The 12691-nt window shown below is 37.8% G+C and overlaps 1 protein-coding gene across 1 annotated transcript in view; it reads right to left on the bottom strand.

Annotated features, from left to right (window-relative positions):
• LOC122083829 (ABC transporter D family member 1-like) overlaps nt 1-12691 on the bottom strand; it is a 76564-nt gene that overhangs the window by 36495 nt on the left and 27378 nt on the right. Inside the window, exon 4 of the mRNA XM_042651737.1 lies at nt 1150-1374. Within this exon, the coding sequence (XP_042507671.1) occupies nt 1150-1374 (225 nt within the window). The remainder of the gene's footprint in view (nt 1-1149; nt 1375-12691) is intronic.

Consider the following 12691-nt stretch of genomic DNA (forward strand, 5'->3'; position numbering starts at 1 on the left):
ATATCGCTTGGTCCCTGACTCACCAAGGAACAGGCTTATTATTGCTTCCTAGAATCTCCCTTCTGCCATTCTCCCTCCCCCCTTTGAGGGATTGTACCTATAGTTATAGGCCCCCTTTTTTGATCGGGTGTTTTCCTTTAGTTGGCCAAGTGCCACCGCCCTTCTCTTCCCCCCCTTTCTTTGGGTTTATATATATTTATTCATCCAAAAAAAAAAATCAATTTCTCCTCACGTCCATTGCCAATAATCCTCTTCGTCACCAAATCCTGAAAAAGACAATTTTCTATTTGTGGTGGTTATCCCCCTATAACCAGTGATCTTATTTAAGATAAATTCTAATTGGATTTCCTTGGTTTAAATTTAGCCTACATTTGTATCCTAAAATAAAAAATAAAAAAGAGCAACATAAGATATTTCTTTATAGAATACAGCTACCACCATATTACCTCCATTAATGGAAGTATGAAGAGGAAGGACAAATGAACCATTCAATTGATACCCAGTGGCAAATTGCAATTCAAGGTCAAAGAGGAAAAAATCTAAGGAAATATCCTCAAATTCCCTTCCCCTACCCCCCCCCCCCAAAACTCAATGGCAACAGCAGAGAATTTTATCAAGAAAAAGAATAGATCAATAAGGCACCATTTGACAATGTTCCGTTTCTGCGTTTTCTAGTTCCCAGAAACGGAAAAACACCCTAAAAAGCGTTCAATAAAGTTATTCCATTTCACCCATTTCTGGAAACATAAATCAAAATTTATGCCTATTTACATTTCTAGAAACGACTTTGACAAAACAAGACTTGTTTCCTCGTTTATAGAAACGAATTTGAGAGAAAAAAAAAAGGCTATTGTGCCCGATAAATCTCTCAAGTATTTAAAGAGGTAACCGAACCCTCTCTCCTTTTTAGGCATCCGATGATACTATTAGGTTTTTTAGTGGCATTATGTCTGCAAAAAAAGCTTCGAGAAACAGGTTTGTATTTGTTTTCGGAAACGTGAAAATCCATTTCTGCTGTTTTTAGACACAGAAACAGCATAAACGTTATCAAACAGTGCCTAAGTAAACTCTAATGAAACAAAACAACTAAAATCTTGTTAAAAGAAAAAAAAATGCATAAGATTATAGATCCAATGTTGTGGGAATTACCTCAAAGTAATGAGCATGAATAAGCACAGTCAGTATTTTTCTGAACCGTAAACTTAGTGTTCCTGTTATGTACTTCAAGGTAGAAGACAAGGCTGATCGAAGGAAACATAAGATAATGTTTTCAATGATCAGACGTAAAAAGGAAGGAATTCGTCGAAGAAAAGCAGCACGGAATAGGAACCCTTGCACTTTTGCCAATCTATTGCTCAAAGCAGTCCGTAATGCCTGGAAGAAAAAAAAAGGCATTGGTGGAAGTTTACAAAAGATGGGATATTCATACATGCAAATCATTGAAAACTCGAAAAAATATTCAAACGAAAGCAGTAAAAAGTAATAATAACTAATCGCATATGATAGCATAAGCATAATCAGCAATCATCACACAAAATTATCTTCCAACTCTGAACAAATAATAGACGTGACAATTGCAACAATATTTTATCATAATAAATTAACATAAAATAATTTATTTCATTAACATTCATAAAATATACTTTATCATAGTAGCTCAATGATACAACACTAACTTTTATAAAACATAGCAATAGAAAATACCATATTGGTACTAAAATGAAATAATTTTACAATAGTCGCATTGATTCCATTGTATTAGTAATGGTATTAAAACAGAAGCCATAACTAAAAATAATAATGTACGACTAGTACATGGCTACTTGTCTTCACATGACCCCCATGGTTATTGTGGTTATTGACCTTAGCGCAGCCATCATCATCATAAGAATATCAGTATAAATGACCAACTCGATGAGGACATGGTATGACGGTAAGCTGTTGAAGTTACGTAATTATATACAGAATGGCCAGCTAAGCAATCCAAACGACATATATGACATATAGAGGTTGTCTTCATATAGGATGGTGATGAGCCTCCTCCTTCCCAAGGTATTGGCTTTTCTTGCACATGTTCAAGAATAGGTGCATAGAAGTTGAAAACTATGAGATCTACTTCAGTAAATGGGCACGGCAGCAGTACAAATTGAAGAAATGGCTCACACCGATGGCCTCACTGTGGTCGCTTCAACCCACCCTGTAACTCTATGTGGTATTACCAGTGTTGTAACAATGGAGTATTGGAGAGTTTGAATCATTAAGTCTTTATCGTGTACTTGAATTGATTTATGTATTTGCATAGTTTTACAGAGTTATTTGAGAACTTCCCTCGTCGTTTTTAAGCTTTATATGCCCAAATGAGAAATCTGATATTGCTCCTGAGTTGCTTTGAGGCAGCATAAGGATAAAGCTTGGTGAAGTGGAAGTTGAGTTGGCTCTACCTGTAAACCACTTCAGTCTGACTCGCCAGCTGTCTGGGAGACAACCCCCAAGGATGGACAGACATCCAGTTCCTTCTTGGTTTAGTTCCAAACAATCTCTCACAGAGGCAGAATCGTGTCTAATAGCAGAATTGCGCTTTGCAAGGATAATGAAGCCCCCAGCATTACTTCACTCTGACACTGAGTCTGGTGATAAATTATTATTGGCACTGTTCTGTCATGGGATATATAACATCCTGCCTACTAAACCTCATGTACATACCACATGTTTGCAATCAGATCTATCAAAGAAAATTAGTAAATTTATCGTAATTTGCTTCAAGAGTTTGAAGTCCATTTTTTAAGATAACTTCAACTGTCTACAAGGTAATTGATGTGATAGAGCCAACTGAATTTTGATAAACTGCTATCAGTTTGAAACACTTTTCAAGATTTTTTTCAGGTATGAGAAATTATGAGTTTGTACAGTTAATGCCAAGTAGATGGAATGGGGCCAAGGTTCCTAACAAAGGAATATATTTCATCAAAAATCCTAATTGATATCTGATAAATTTAATGAAAAGTGGAAGTCCCCATCTTTCGATGAAGCTTTAATTTTATTTTTTTTTTGGTCTAAAGATGAAGCTTTAATGAATGGGTATAAGTACACATAAAGGAGTGATTGCATACAAAATAAATGCATCTGAAATGACTTTTATCATTTTAAAACCTAAATACGCAGTCTGTCGTGTAAGTTTAGACCAATATAGAGAAATACAATGCATTAGCTGTTGAAGATTCTTATGAAATTATATCTATTTTGGACTTGATTCCTATTCCTTCGTCCAAAGAATAATTTTTCATCAGCTATCTAATCATATATATACACCAAAAATTCAATTAAAGTTCAAAAAAACCAGAAAATAAATCCTTTTTCTGAGTGAGAAAACATAAGGGCTAATGAAATAAGAGTGAGAAAACATAAACATAATGAATGTTGAGTTATAACATACTGCATTTTATCATATAAACATGTTTGACTTTCTAATTTTGATAGTTATATGCGAAAAATGCTGTTCTCAGTTATGAATTAAAAAGAAAATAGCATAACAAAAGATTCCATTTTTGATGATATGGGTACAGTTAAGATGCATTGGGAATATCATATACCCACCATTTTTTTGAAAATTTTGCACTCAAAATCAATTTTGATAATTTCAACAGAGCTCAAATACGAGTCAAAATAGCTCTAAATTTGTACTTGAACTAGAGGAGTGCGTTTCATTTTTTGTAGGTATGAAAAGACAACATGAAATTTTTCCATTTTGAATGAAATGTTTCTGACATTTAAAACAGAATCTGAAATGCACTTCATTTTCCCTATGTTTTTCAACCACCAGCGAAACCAAAACATTTTGCAACACTAACAGGGCTTAGCGGAGTTGCAATGGGAGCTCAATACAATCACATATTCCATTCCAAGTTTCCAACCAATTCTGACACATACTTGTTTGTTTTCCAACCCTTCCCCCCCACCCCTTCCTCTTTCAGTTCTAGAGAGGATAGGGTCATCTGGTCCCCATTGTTTTCCAACCAATTCCTTCTTTCTTTTCGGCTTGGGATTTGATCCGATCTAGAGTTCCTTTAGTTCCTAGGAGCAAGATTGCTTGGTTCAAAGGCCACATTCCTCACCACTCCTTCACTGTCTAGAGAGTCTTTTCCAACTGTCTCCGAACCCAAGCCTTCCTCATCTACCGCCACATTCATGTCCCACCCGCCTATTGCCTTTGTTGGAATGGCACTGAAGATGTGGATCACCTTTTCTTTGAGTGTCCCTTCACCTCCAAGGTTTGGAAAAGTGTTCTTGCTAGTGCTGGCCTAGCAGCCGGACTACCCTCCCCCTGAGAAGAGAATGGATATGGATTGATATGACTTTCACCGGCAAGTCTATATGTGATACCACTGGGAAGCTTGCCTTTGGTGCTGCTCTCTCACATCTAGATGGAGCGCAACCTTTGTAGATGGACTTCCAATTCCTGATCATTCGATAGGATTTGGAATGACATATACTTTAACGTCAACTCCAAACTTGCCCTCCCACACCTCTATGTTAGGGACTCCCCAAGGAAAGAGCTCTTTGTTGTCTCTTGGGGTCTCCCCTCCGTCCTCCTTCCTCCTCTCCCTCCCCCCCCCCCCTTTGAAATCAGACTAATTACCAAGGTAATCAGTCCCAGTAGGATCCATCATAAACTCCAACATGAATTAGAATAGATCATATTCAACAATAAGAACCAATCTGACAACAGACTTAGATTTAGGTTGAAAGTTGCAGAAATTGTATCTCACCAAATAGGACTCCATTGGGGCTGAAATTTTGATGGAATGGAGGTTCTATATGGGAAAACAAACCATAAAAAATTGAACATATTCTGCTGGCTGGGTTGAGACTTATGTAGGTTGCAAGAAAAGGGAAACTTTTGGTGATTCTTCAAGAACTTGAGTTGGAAGCATCAGATGATCCTCAAATTTGGACTGTTTGGTCCTCTTAAGGTCCTCAGCAAACCCTCAAAAATCCTGCAGCAATCAGAGATCTGATTTGGGAGATACACATTTCTTCCCAGGAAAGCCCTGTAACTGGATTTAGTAGCCTAGTCGTGTGCTCTTCTGTTCAGCAACGGTTGGGAGTCTTGGGACTTTGTTCTCACAATAATAATGAATAAATAGAAGTAGAATAAGAGTAGATATAGAGAATGGAAGTATAGAAGGGACAGATGTGGGTGGGGTGGACTCTCTCAGTCCTGGGTCTCTCTCACCCTCAGTTGTTGAAACATCCTTTCTCAGGAAAAAACCAGCTAGCAAACCTTACAAAATATCATTACTCAACTTCTTATTCTCTGCAATTCAAAAGCCTCTATAGATAGTGAAGGCTAGGACTCAATTACATAGAAACAACCAAAATAGGAAACAATTGAAAATAGAAACTAATTGACTTAAGACTAAAAAACTACATAATAGCAATACTTGCTCTCTAATAAAAGAACAAAAACATAATTACGTACTTCTAGAATACTCAAAATATAGATACCTAATATTCTTATTGACTGAAAAAACATAAAATAAATAATTAATCCCCTATAGGACTTAAATCCCCAATTTTTGGGCTTACAGAATTTACCCATTACAAAAGTAAACCCAAAATATAAAACCCATGGCCGATACAACCAACTGGACACTCAAAATAATACATATCAGTCCATTATTTGTCCAGGTTGATGGCTGAAGTAGAGAACAAGATTTGCACCAAAATTGGGCCTGCATTTAATCCTCTTTTCGACAGCTCGACCTACGTCACCCCTAAGGGGCTTGGTTGCTTTGGCTTTGTTGTTCCCCTTTGGAGCTTATATCTCTACCCCCCCCCCTTTTTTCTTTTCTTCTTCTTCTCCCCTTGAGGGCGTTTAGTCCCCCTTGGGCAAGTTCGTTTATTAATAGCAAAAGAGGTTCTTAGTCTAGGTCTAAACTTATGCTTCAAAGAAAAATAGAACCTTCTAAAGAAGCCCTCATGCTTGTCAATGTTTGTATATCCCCCCCCCCTCCTTTTGGTAATGAATTCTCATTCACAAAAAAAAAAAAAAAAAATTGATAACCATTAGTAGAATACATATACTTAAAGAGAAAATTATAAGGAGAATGGCCCTCCCAAATGGCTAATATTTCAACGTTGTTAACTTATAGAATAACTTCATTCAACCATACCTACGTGGAAGACACTCCTTGAAAGCGGCATTAAATTCCCTAGCCTTTTATCATAGTTTTTCCCAAGGATTAAAGTATCGATATCGGTCATCGTATCGTATCGTATCGAAGATACGCTAAGATACGCACATAAATGGATAGGAAACACCTTTTTATACAGTTTTGCATAAAAAACAGTGAAAAACATTAAATATAATATGTATATTGCATAAACACTAAAATGGGGAGCATTGCACTGAGAGTCAAGTATATTCAATTGAAATTGTTCAAAAAAGTGATCTGTTCTTCAAAAACAATTTGAGTTGAGGGCCTTGAGGCTTTAAATCCTTGCTTTAAACTTTGTTGAATCCTTGCTTTGCAGTTGTTTATGGCCAATATATGGAATCCCAACCATAGTTGTCACGGCACCAAAGTGAACCAAGGCGCCCAAGTGTTATTTTTTGTTTTTCCTCTTTTCTAACATTATTTAATATGCTACATATACCTTGTATCATAAAAAATCAACATTAAACCACATGCCACATCAAATCATCAAAAATCAACATTAAGTCGTAAAAATCAACATTTAGAGAAATGCTCTTGTTCTATAATAAGTTCAACTGGTCAAATGATTTTATTTTTATATGTGACTTTTTATATAAGGTATAGCACAAAACCAGCTTTCTAACAAGTCTTAAGATTACTAATCTAAGTTGTAATGACAAAGTTATGTTCCAGTCAAACTTGTTTTAAAGGGTGCGAATACTGTTATACTCATCTGAATGAAAATAATTTTATAGACATCAAAACAAAAGACTATTTTACCGAACATTTTAACAATGTTTTTACCATAATAAGATTTACAAAATTTTCAGAATTGAGAAAAACCCCAGCATTTGAAAGTTGAAAATTGTCCCTAAGACAAAAAATCCAATTTTTGTTCTTGAAGTGGGGGTTTGACCTTTTATCCTTTTGGAATTTGATTTTTAAAATATTTTTGTTGGATTCAAATAGGGGGTATTTGTTTATTTATGAATAATATCTTAAGTAAATTAAATAACAAATATAAACCAAATATATCTTAAACGATATTTGGCATAAATAAATACCCAAATATAGGGCAACATACAATGTAATAAGGCCAAACCACCTTCACAACTATGATCCCAACTTCATATTCACTTTTGGCATAAATAGGTGCCCAAACATAAGGCAACATGCAATGCAATGCAATACAATAAGGCCAAACCACCTTAACAACTATGATCCCAACTTGATTTTCACTTTTGCTGGCAGAAAAGAAGGAACAAAAGACCTCTTTAAAAGTCATGTCATGCTCACGTTTCGGTATGTATCGGTATGTATCATATCAATAAGGTCCGATACGATACGTATACACCGATGCATATCAATACTTAAAACCCTTGTTTTTCCTTCTTTCCTTGAAAGAATATCTGACCATTATGCAAAAGAGGGGATATAGAGGGAAAATTTTCAATGAAAACAGGAAAAGCATTTAAGTCCTTTTCTTACAAATCAGATGTTCTAAGATAGCCTAGGATTTCAGATTCGCAAGATTACACAAAAGAAGTAGGGAAAAGAGTTAGAGCCAATTAGGTTTTAAAGAAACCGAAGAAATGAAGAACTGATAGTGTAATGTTGGACTGTACATGAATAGAAAGTTTGAAGAAGAATGATCATTAAGGTCCTCTTTGGTATAATCTCTATTTTAATTTTTCATTTATTTCCTGAAAAAGTCAATAAATAGGTCTTTGGTCCAAAAATTGAATTTGCTTGGTTGCATCAGTTGAAAATAATTTCAAGAACATGATATCCATTTGGTAGTCCACTTCTAAGAAGAGATTCTCTCTCTATGGTCTTCTTCCTTCGCATAACCAACAGGAAGGGATAGGGTGGAGCAGGGGCGGGAGTTGCAAAAGGGGTAGGGCGGGGGTAGTAGAGAGGGGTTGGAACAAAAGTTGCACAAAGAACAGTTGTCAAGGCATCTCTTAGGTGTCCAAGCGTCTTTGTCAATTAAGTGGACGCTTTGTTGGTGTCGCTTAGGAGTCCAAGCCCCCCTCCAACACCTTGGGTCTCCTAGATGTCATGACAACAATGGCAAAGAGGGGTTGTGATGGGGTTGCAGAGGGGGATGGGGCGAACGTTGAAGGTGGTAGGATGGGGTTGCAAGGAAGGCAGGGGTGAAGGGGTGAGGCGCCAGCAGGAAGGAGACGTTGCCAAGGGCAGTGGCTCAAGGAAAGGGGGAGGGTTGGTGGCTCACAACAAGGGGTAGGCTCTGTACGTCTTTTCCATTCATCCTCTAAGCCAAAACAAGAGAGAGAAATGAAAGTTTTTTAGTTTTTAATAAAAGTTAAATTTTTTAACTCCGCCTACGTTTGCTACTGGTCTCAAGCCCTGAAAAAGGAGGGTTGGTACATCATGTCTGCATTCAGCATCGGAAAACCCTAGCCTTGGTGTGTCAAGTCAGCAGCCGGCATCCAAAAACCCTAGCCAAACCAATTTAACATGGATTCTACAACCTTATATTATCAATATTGTGCTAAGGCGTTCCCCGCGAGAATGGCAGAATAAGCATCACGCTACATGTTAAAGATATTAGTTATGTTGCTCTAAGAGCAGTTTGGGAACTAGTTAGGTTACTACTCATGTTATAATTTATTTTTTACTTTTTACCTCCCTAGGGAGGTGAGTGTAATTACTTGTAATATATCTGTGTGTGAGAGGCATTACTCTCAACACACGATTCTACCATTCATCTCGTCTTCTTCTCCAACTCTCATGTCCTTGTTCTCTTCCCATCCATATATTCTAACTTGGTATCAGAGCGGTATGGTTGGTCTGAGAGTCGAGCTATAAGTCTCTTCCTTCTTTCTCTTCTCTTTGGAACCCTAGGTTACAAATGGGTTCCAAGGAAAGGAACTTCTATGTGAGAAGATTGAAGAAATATTGAGATAGGCATGTAAGGAGCCAATAGAGACACCAAGGGAGGTCTCCCTTTGAATAAAGAGACACTTGAAGGTTGCAATAAGAAAAACCAGGCCTAAGTAAGGTCACCACCAGCCTTGGTTCTTTTATTTCTCTCTCTCTCTCATCTGGTCAGCTTTGGAGCTGAAACTAGGTCCATTTATGTCGCCCTAAGGTGTATTCACCCCTCTTGGTCTCGCTACAAGCCTCCTTGAGTTGTGGCTATACAACTCACTTCTCCCTTGGAATAGGGTACCGCCAGCCCTATTTTTTGCCTTTTTGTCTCTAAAATGAGGTCTGTGATGCTTCTGATTGCTATGTGTTTGTAAGGTATGATGTTTAGGACTATTGAGCTCCTATGTTATGATTCTACACCTCAAAGAATGTGGATGGTGTGAATCTCTTTGAAGTATATGCTTGGTTTGCTTGCTGGAAACAATTTTCGGGTACCAGGAAGGAAAATATGGGTAGAGTGTGTATTCCCCACCTTGTGTGTGACTCAACAATATGTCTGAAGACAGTGGACTTGGAGCCCTATTTGGAGATCTTCAACCAGTGCATCGAGTAGTGCTGCTCTTCCTACTCTTGTTGCATTTGATAACCCAACTACTCAAATTTCAATTGTAAAGTCGGACAACACCAACTATTTGGATCGAGCTCATTCTATGAAGCTTTTCTTGCAAAGTAGAGGAAAGCTTGGGTATGTTACAGGCATAGTTTTTAAGGCGTTGGTAAAGCGACACCTTAGCAGCGCCTTGGTGCTGATGCAGTCTAGAGATGGTAAGGCAGTGCTCCGCCTTATGTGAAGTGGCGCCTTATGGGGTTTTTTTTTTTTTAAAACACATTTTAAAATTACTTGATGAAGATTCCAAATATAGATTTTTTATTGGTAGGTGTATGGTTTTGTTAACACTTGAGATGTATGGGATCAACTTTACTCCATCAAAAATAACCTAAACAAAAAACAAAAACACGATTCACAAATGGGGTTTGGATTTTATCAAGGGTTTTAAGAAAGGACTTTGAGAAGGAATCAAGGAACAAGGAAGAACCATTGATCCAGGCCACCATTTTGCTCTGGCAGCGGTGAGTTTCATTCTTCTTTGACGGGAGTAGAAATATAGTGGATGACCTTAGGACTTAGGCACCCATTTTGGCATCATAGAGGTAAGTATAATAAATACTTGTATTTTTTATGTCTTCTTTTCTTTATATTTATAATTTTGTTTCATAATTATGTATTTATATTATAAGTTAATATGTTATGATGATTAATGATTGATGATTGATGATTGATGAAGATGAACTTAGTTTATTCACTTTATTGATTTGTTTTCATTAGTATGAATATAAACCTTTAATATTTATTTAACATATGAGTAATAGGATTCAACTAGGATTTGAGCCAAATAGATTGGTTTTATAAAAAAAATTACACAGGAACGCTTTAGTCGATAAGGCGACGCTTTATGCCTGCCTTATTGCTAAGGCGCTCTGAAAGACCCTCAGACGCCTCCGTCGCCTTACCGCCTTAAAAACTATGGTTACAGGTACCATTAAAGCTCCTAGCCCAAGTGACCCATCATATCCAAAATGGGAGACTAAAAACTCCACTGTTATGACTTGGCTGATATTCTCTATGAAAACCATAGTTGTCACGGCGTCAAATTCATCCAAGGCAGTTGAGGGGTGGCTAATCGATTTGGCGATGAATCGCCTATTATGGCATTGCCATGGCGGTCAAATTGCCTATGTGTCATTTTTTATTTTTGCTATTTTCTAAAGTTATTTAGTATGCTACTTTTTTATTTCCCCTATTCTCTAAAGTTATCTAGCATGTTACAAGCCCACAGTATATACCCTATAACATATAAAACCAACATTAAATAACATCAAATCATCAAAAATCAACATAGCCCTATCAAAATCACCCTGCATTTTACAAAAAATTGACCGCCTAGTGAATCAGGCGTGACTTGGCGTCCATGGCAGTGTCATGGCGACGCCTATCAGCCAATGGCGACCGCCATTTGTGAGTAACGTAAATCGTAGCACTGCCATGAATTTCTTTTTCCGCCAGGATGCCAAATCGCCGCCTTGGCGACGCCATGACAACTATGATGAAAACTGAAATTGGAATGAGGTTTATGAGGAAAGAGACTGCAAAGGACATTTGGGACAGTGTTACCAAAACTTTTGACTGTGTGGGTGACTCAGATAAGGTTTATCAACTACTCCAAAAGGTCATTACTATAAAGCAAGGGGATAGGACCATTTCCGAGTACTACAATGTTGTCATTAGTCTCTGGGAAGAGTATGATCACTATAGGGACCTCCAATTGTCCAATCTAAAGATGAAACTAAGGTTTACCGAACACTTGAAAAGCAGTGTGTTCTTATCTTGCTTGGTGGTTTGAATCCTGAGTATGAGCCAATTTGGACACAAATCTTAGGCTGGTCTCCTCTTCCATCCCTTGATGAAGTGTGTAGCTATCTGTAGATTGAGGAGACTAGGCAGGTGGCCATGGAACCAACCCCTGCCCCTCTTGAGCAGTCAGCTCTTACTACTAGATCTCAGAGAAAATGGCGTGGTGGTGGCAAAGGCCAAGGGCCACCTCGTGGAGATGGCAGACGATGTAATTATTGTGGGAAATCTGGGCACATCAAAGAGAGATATTGGGTTCTTCATGGCCGTCCCCCTGGTATGCGTGGTGGATCTAGTTGTGCTCGTGGTGGATGTAGAGGGGGAGCTAGAGCCCACAGTGTTCAGGCTGAGACTGATACTACAGGCCTACTTCTAGCATATAGGTAGAGCACAGTTCCCTTAATAGGGAGGATATTGTAGCATTCCGCAAGGTCATGTCACAATTGGTTGACTCATCACCTTCTTCACTTACAGTGCCAGATTCCTTAGCTTCAGTCTTGCAAGTTTCCTCATCTACACCTTCCACAGCTCCATCTTGGGTTATTGATTCTGGTGCTATAAATCATATGACTGGTACATCCCATTATTATGATACCTACTCTATTTGTTTCGGTAGAGATAAGGTCAAGGTTGTTGATGGCTCCCTTTCCTCCATTTCTGGTAAGGGTAGATTCCTGTTACTTCCTCCATTTCACTTGATTCTGTTCTTCATGTCCCTAACCTGGCCACTAATCTCTTATTTGTGAGTCACCTAACAAAATCCTTAAACTGTTATGTTGCTTTTTTTTCCTTCTCATTGTCTCTTTCAGGATTTGGTGACGAAGAGGATTATTGATAGTGGGCGTGACCGCGTGAGGAGAAAGGGCTCTACTTGAACCTCAATCACCTTTTTTGGCTATATCTCAGTCCTATATGTGTGGATGTACTGATAGCAGTTCTGTGGATTCTGTGATGTTGTGCACCAATGTTTAGGACATCCCTACTTTGTTATTATGAGAAAACAATTACCTCATTTATATACTTCTTTTCCTAGTTCCTGTCTTTCATTGTGAACCATGTATTTTTGCCAAACATTGTCATTCTTCTTATCCTTATCATAGTAATATATCTACTGTACCTTTTCACATAG

This window comes from Macadamia integrifolia, chromosome 7 (assembly GCF_013358625.1).
Source record: "Macadamia integrifolia cultivar HAES 741 chromosome 7, SCU_Mint_v3, whole genome shotgun sequence".
NCBI lineage: Eukaryota > Viridiplantae > Streptophyta > Magnoliopsida > Proteales > Proteaceae > Macadamia > Macadamia integrifolia.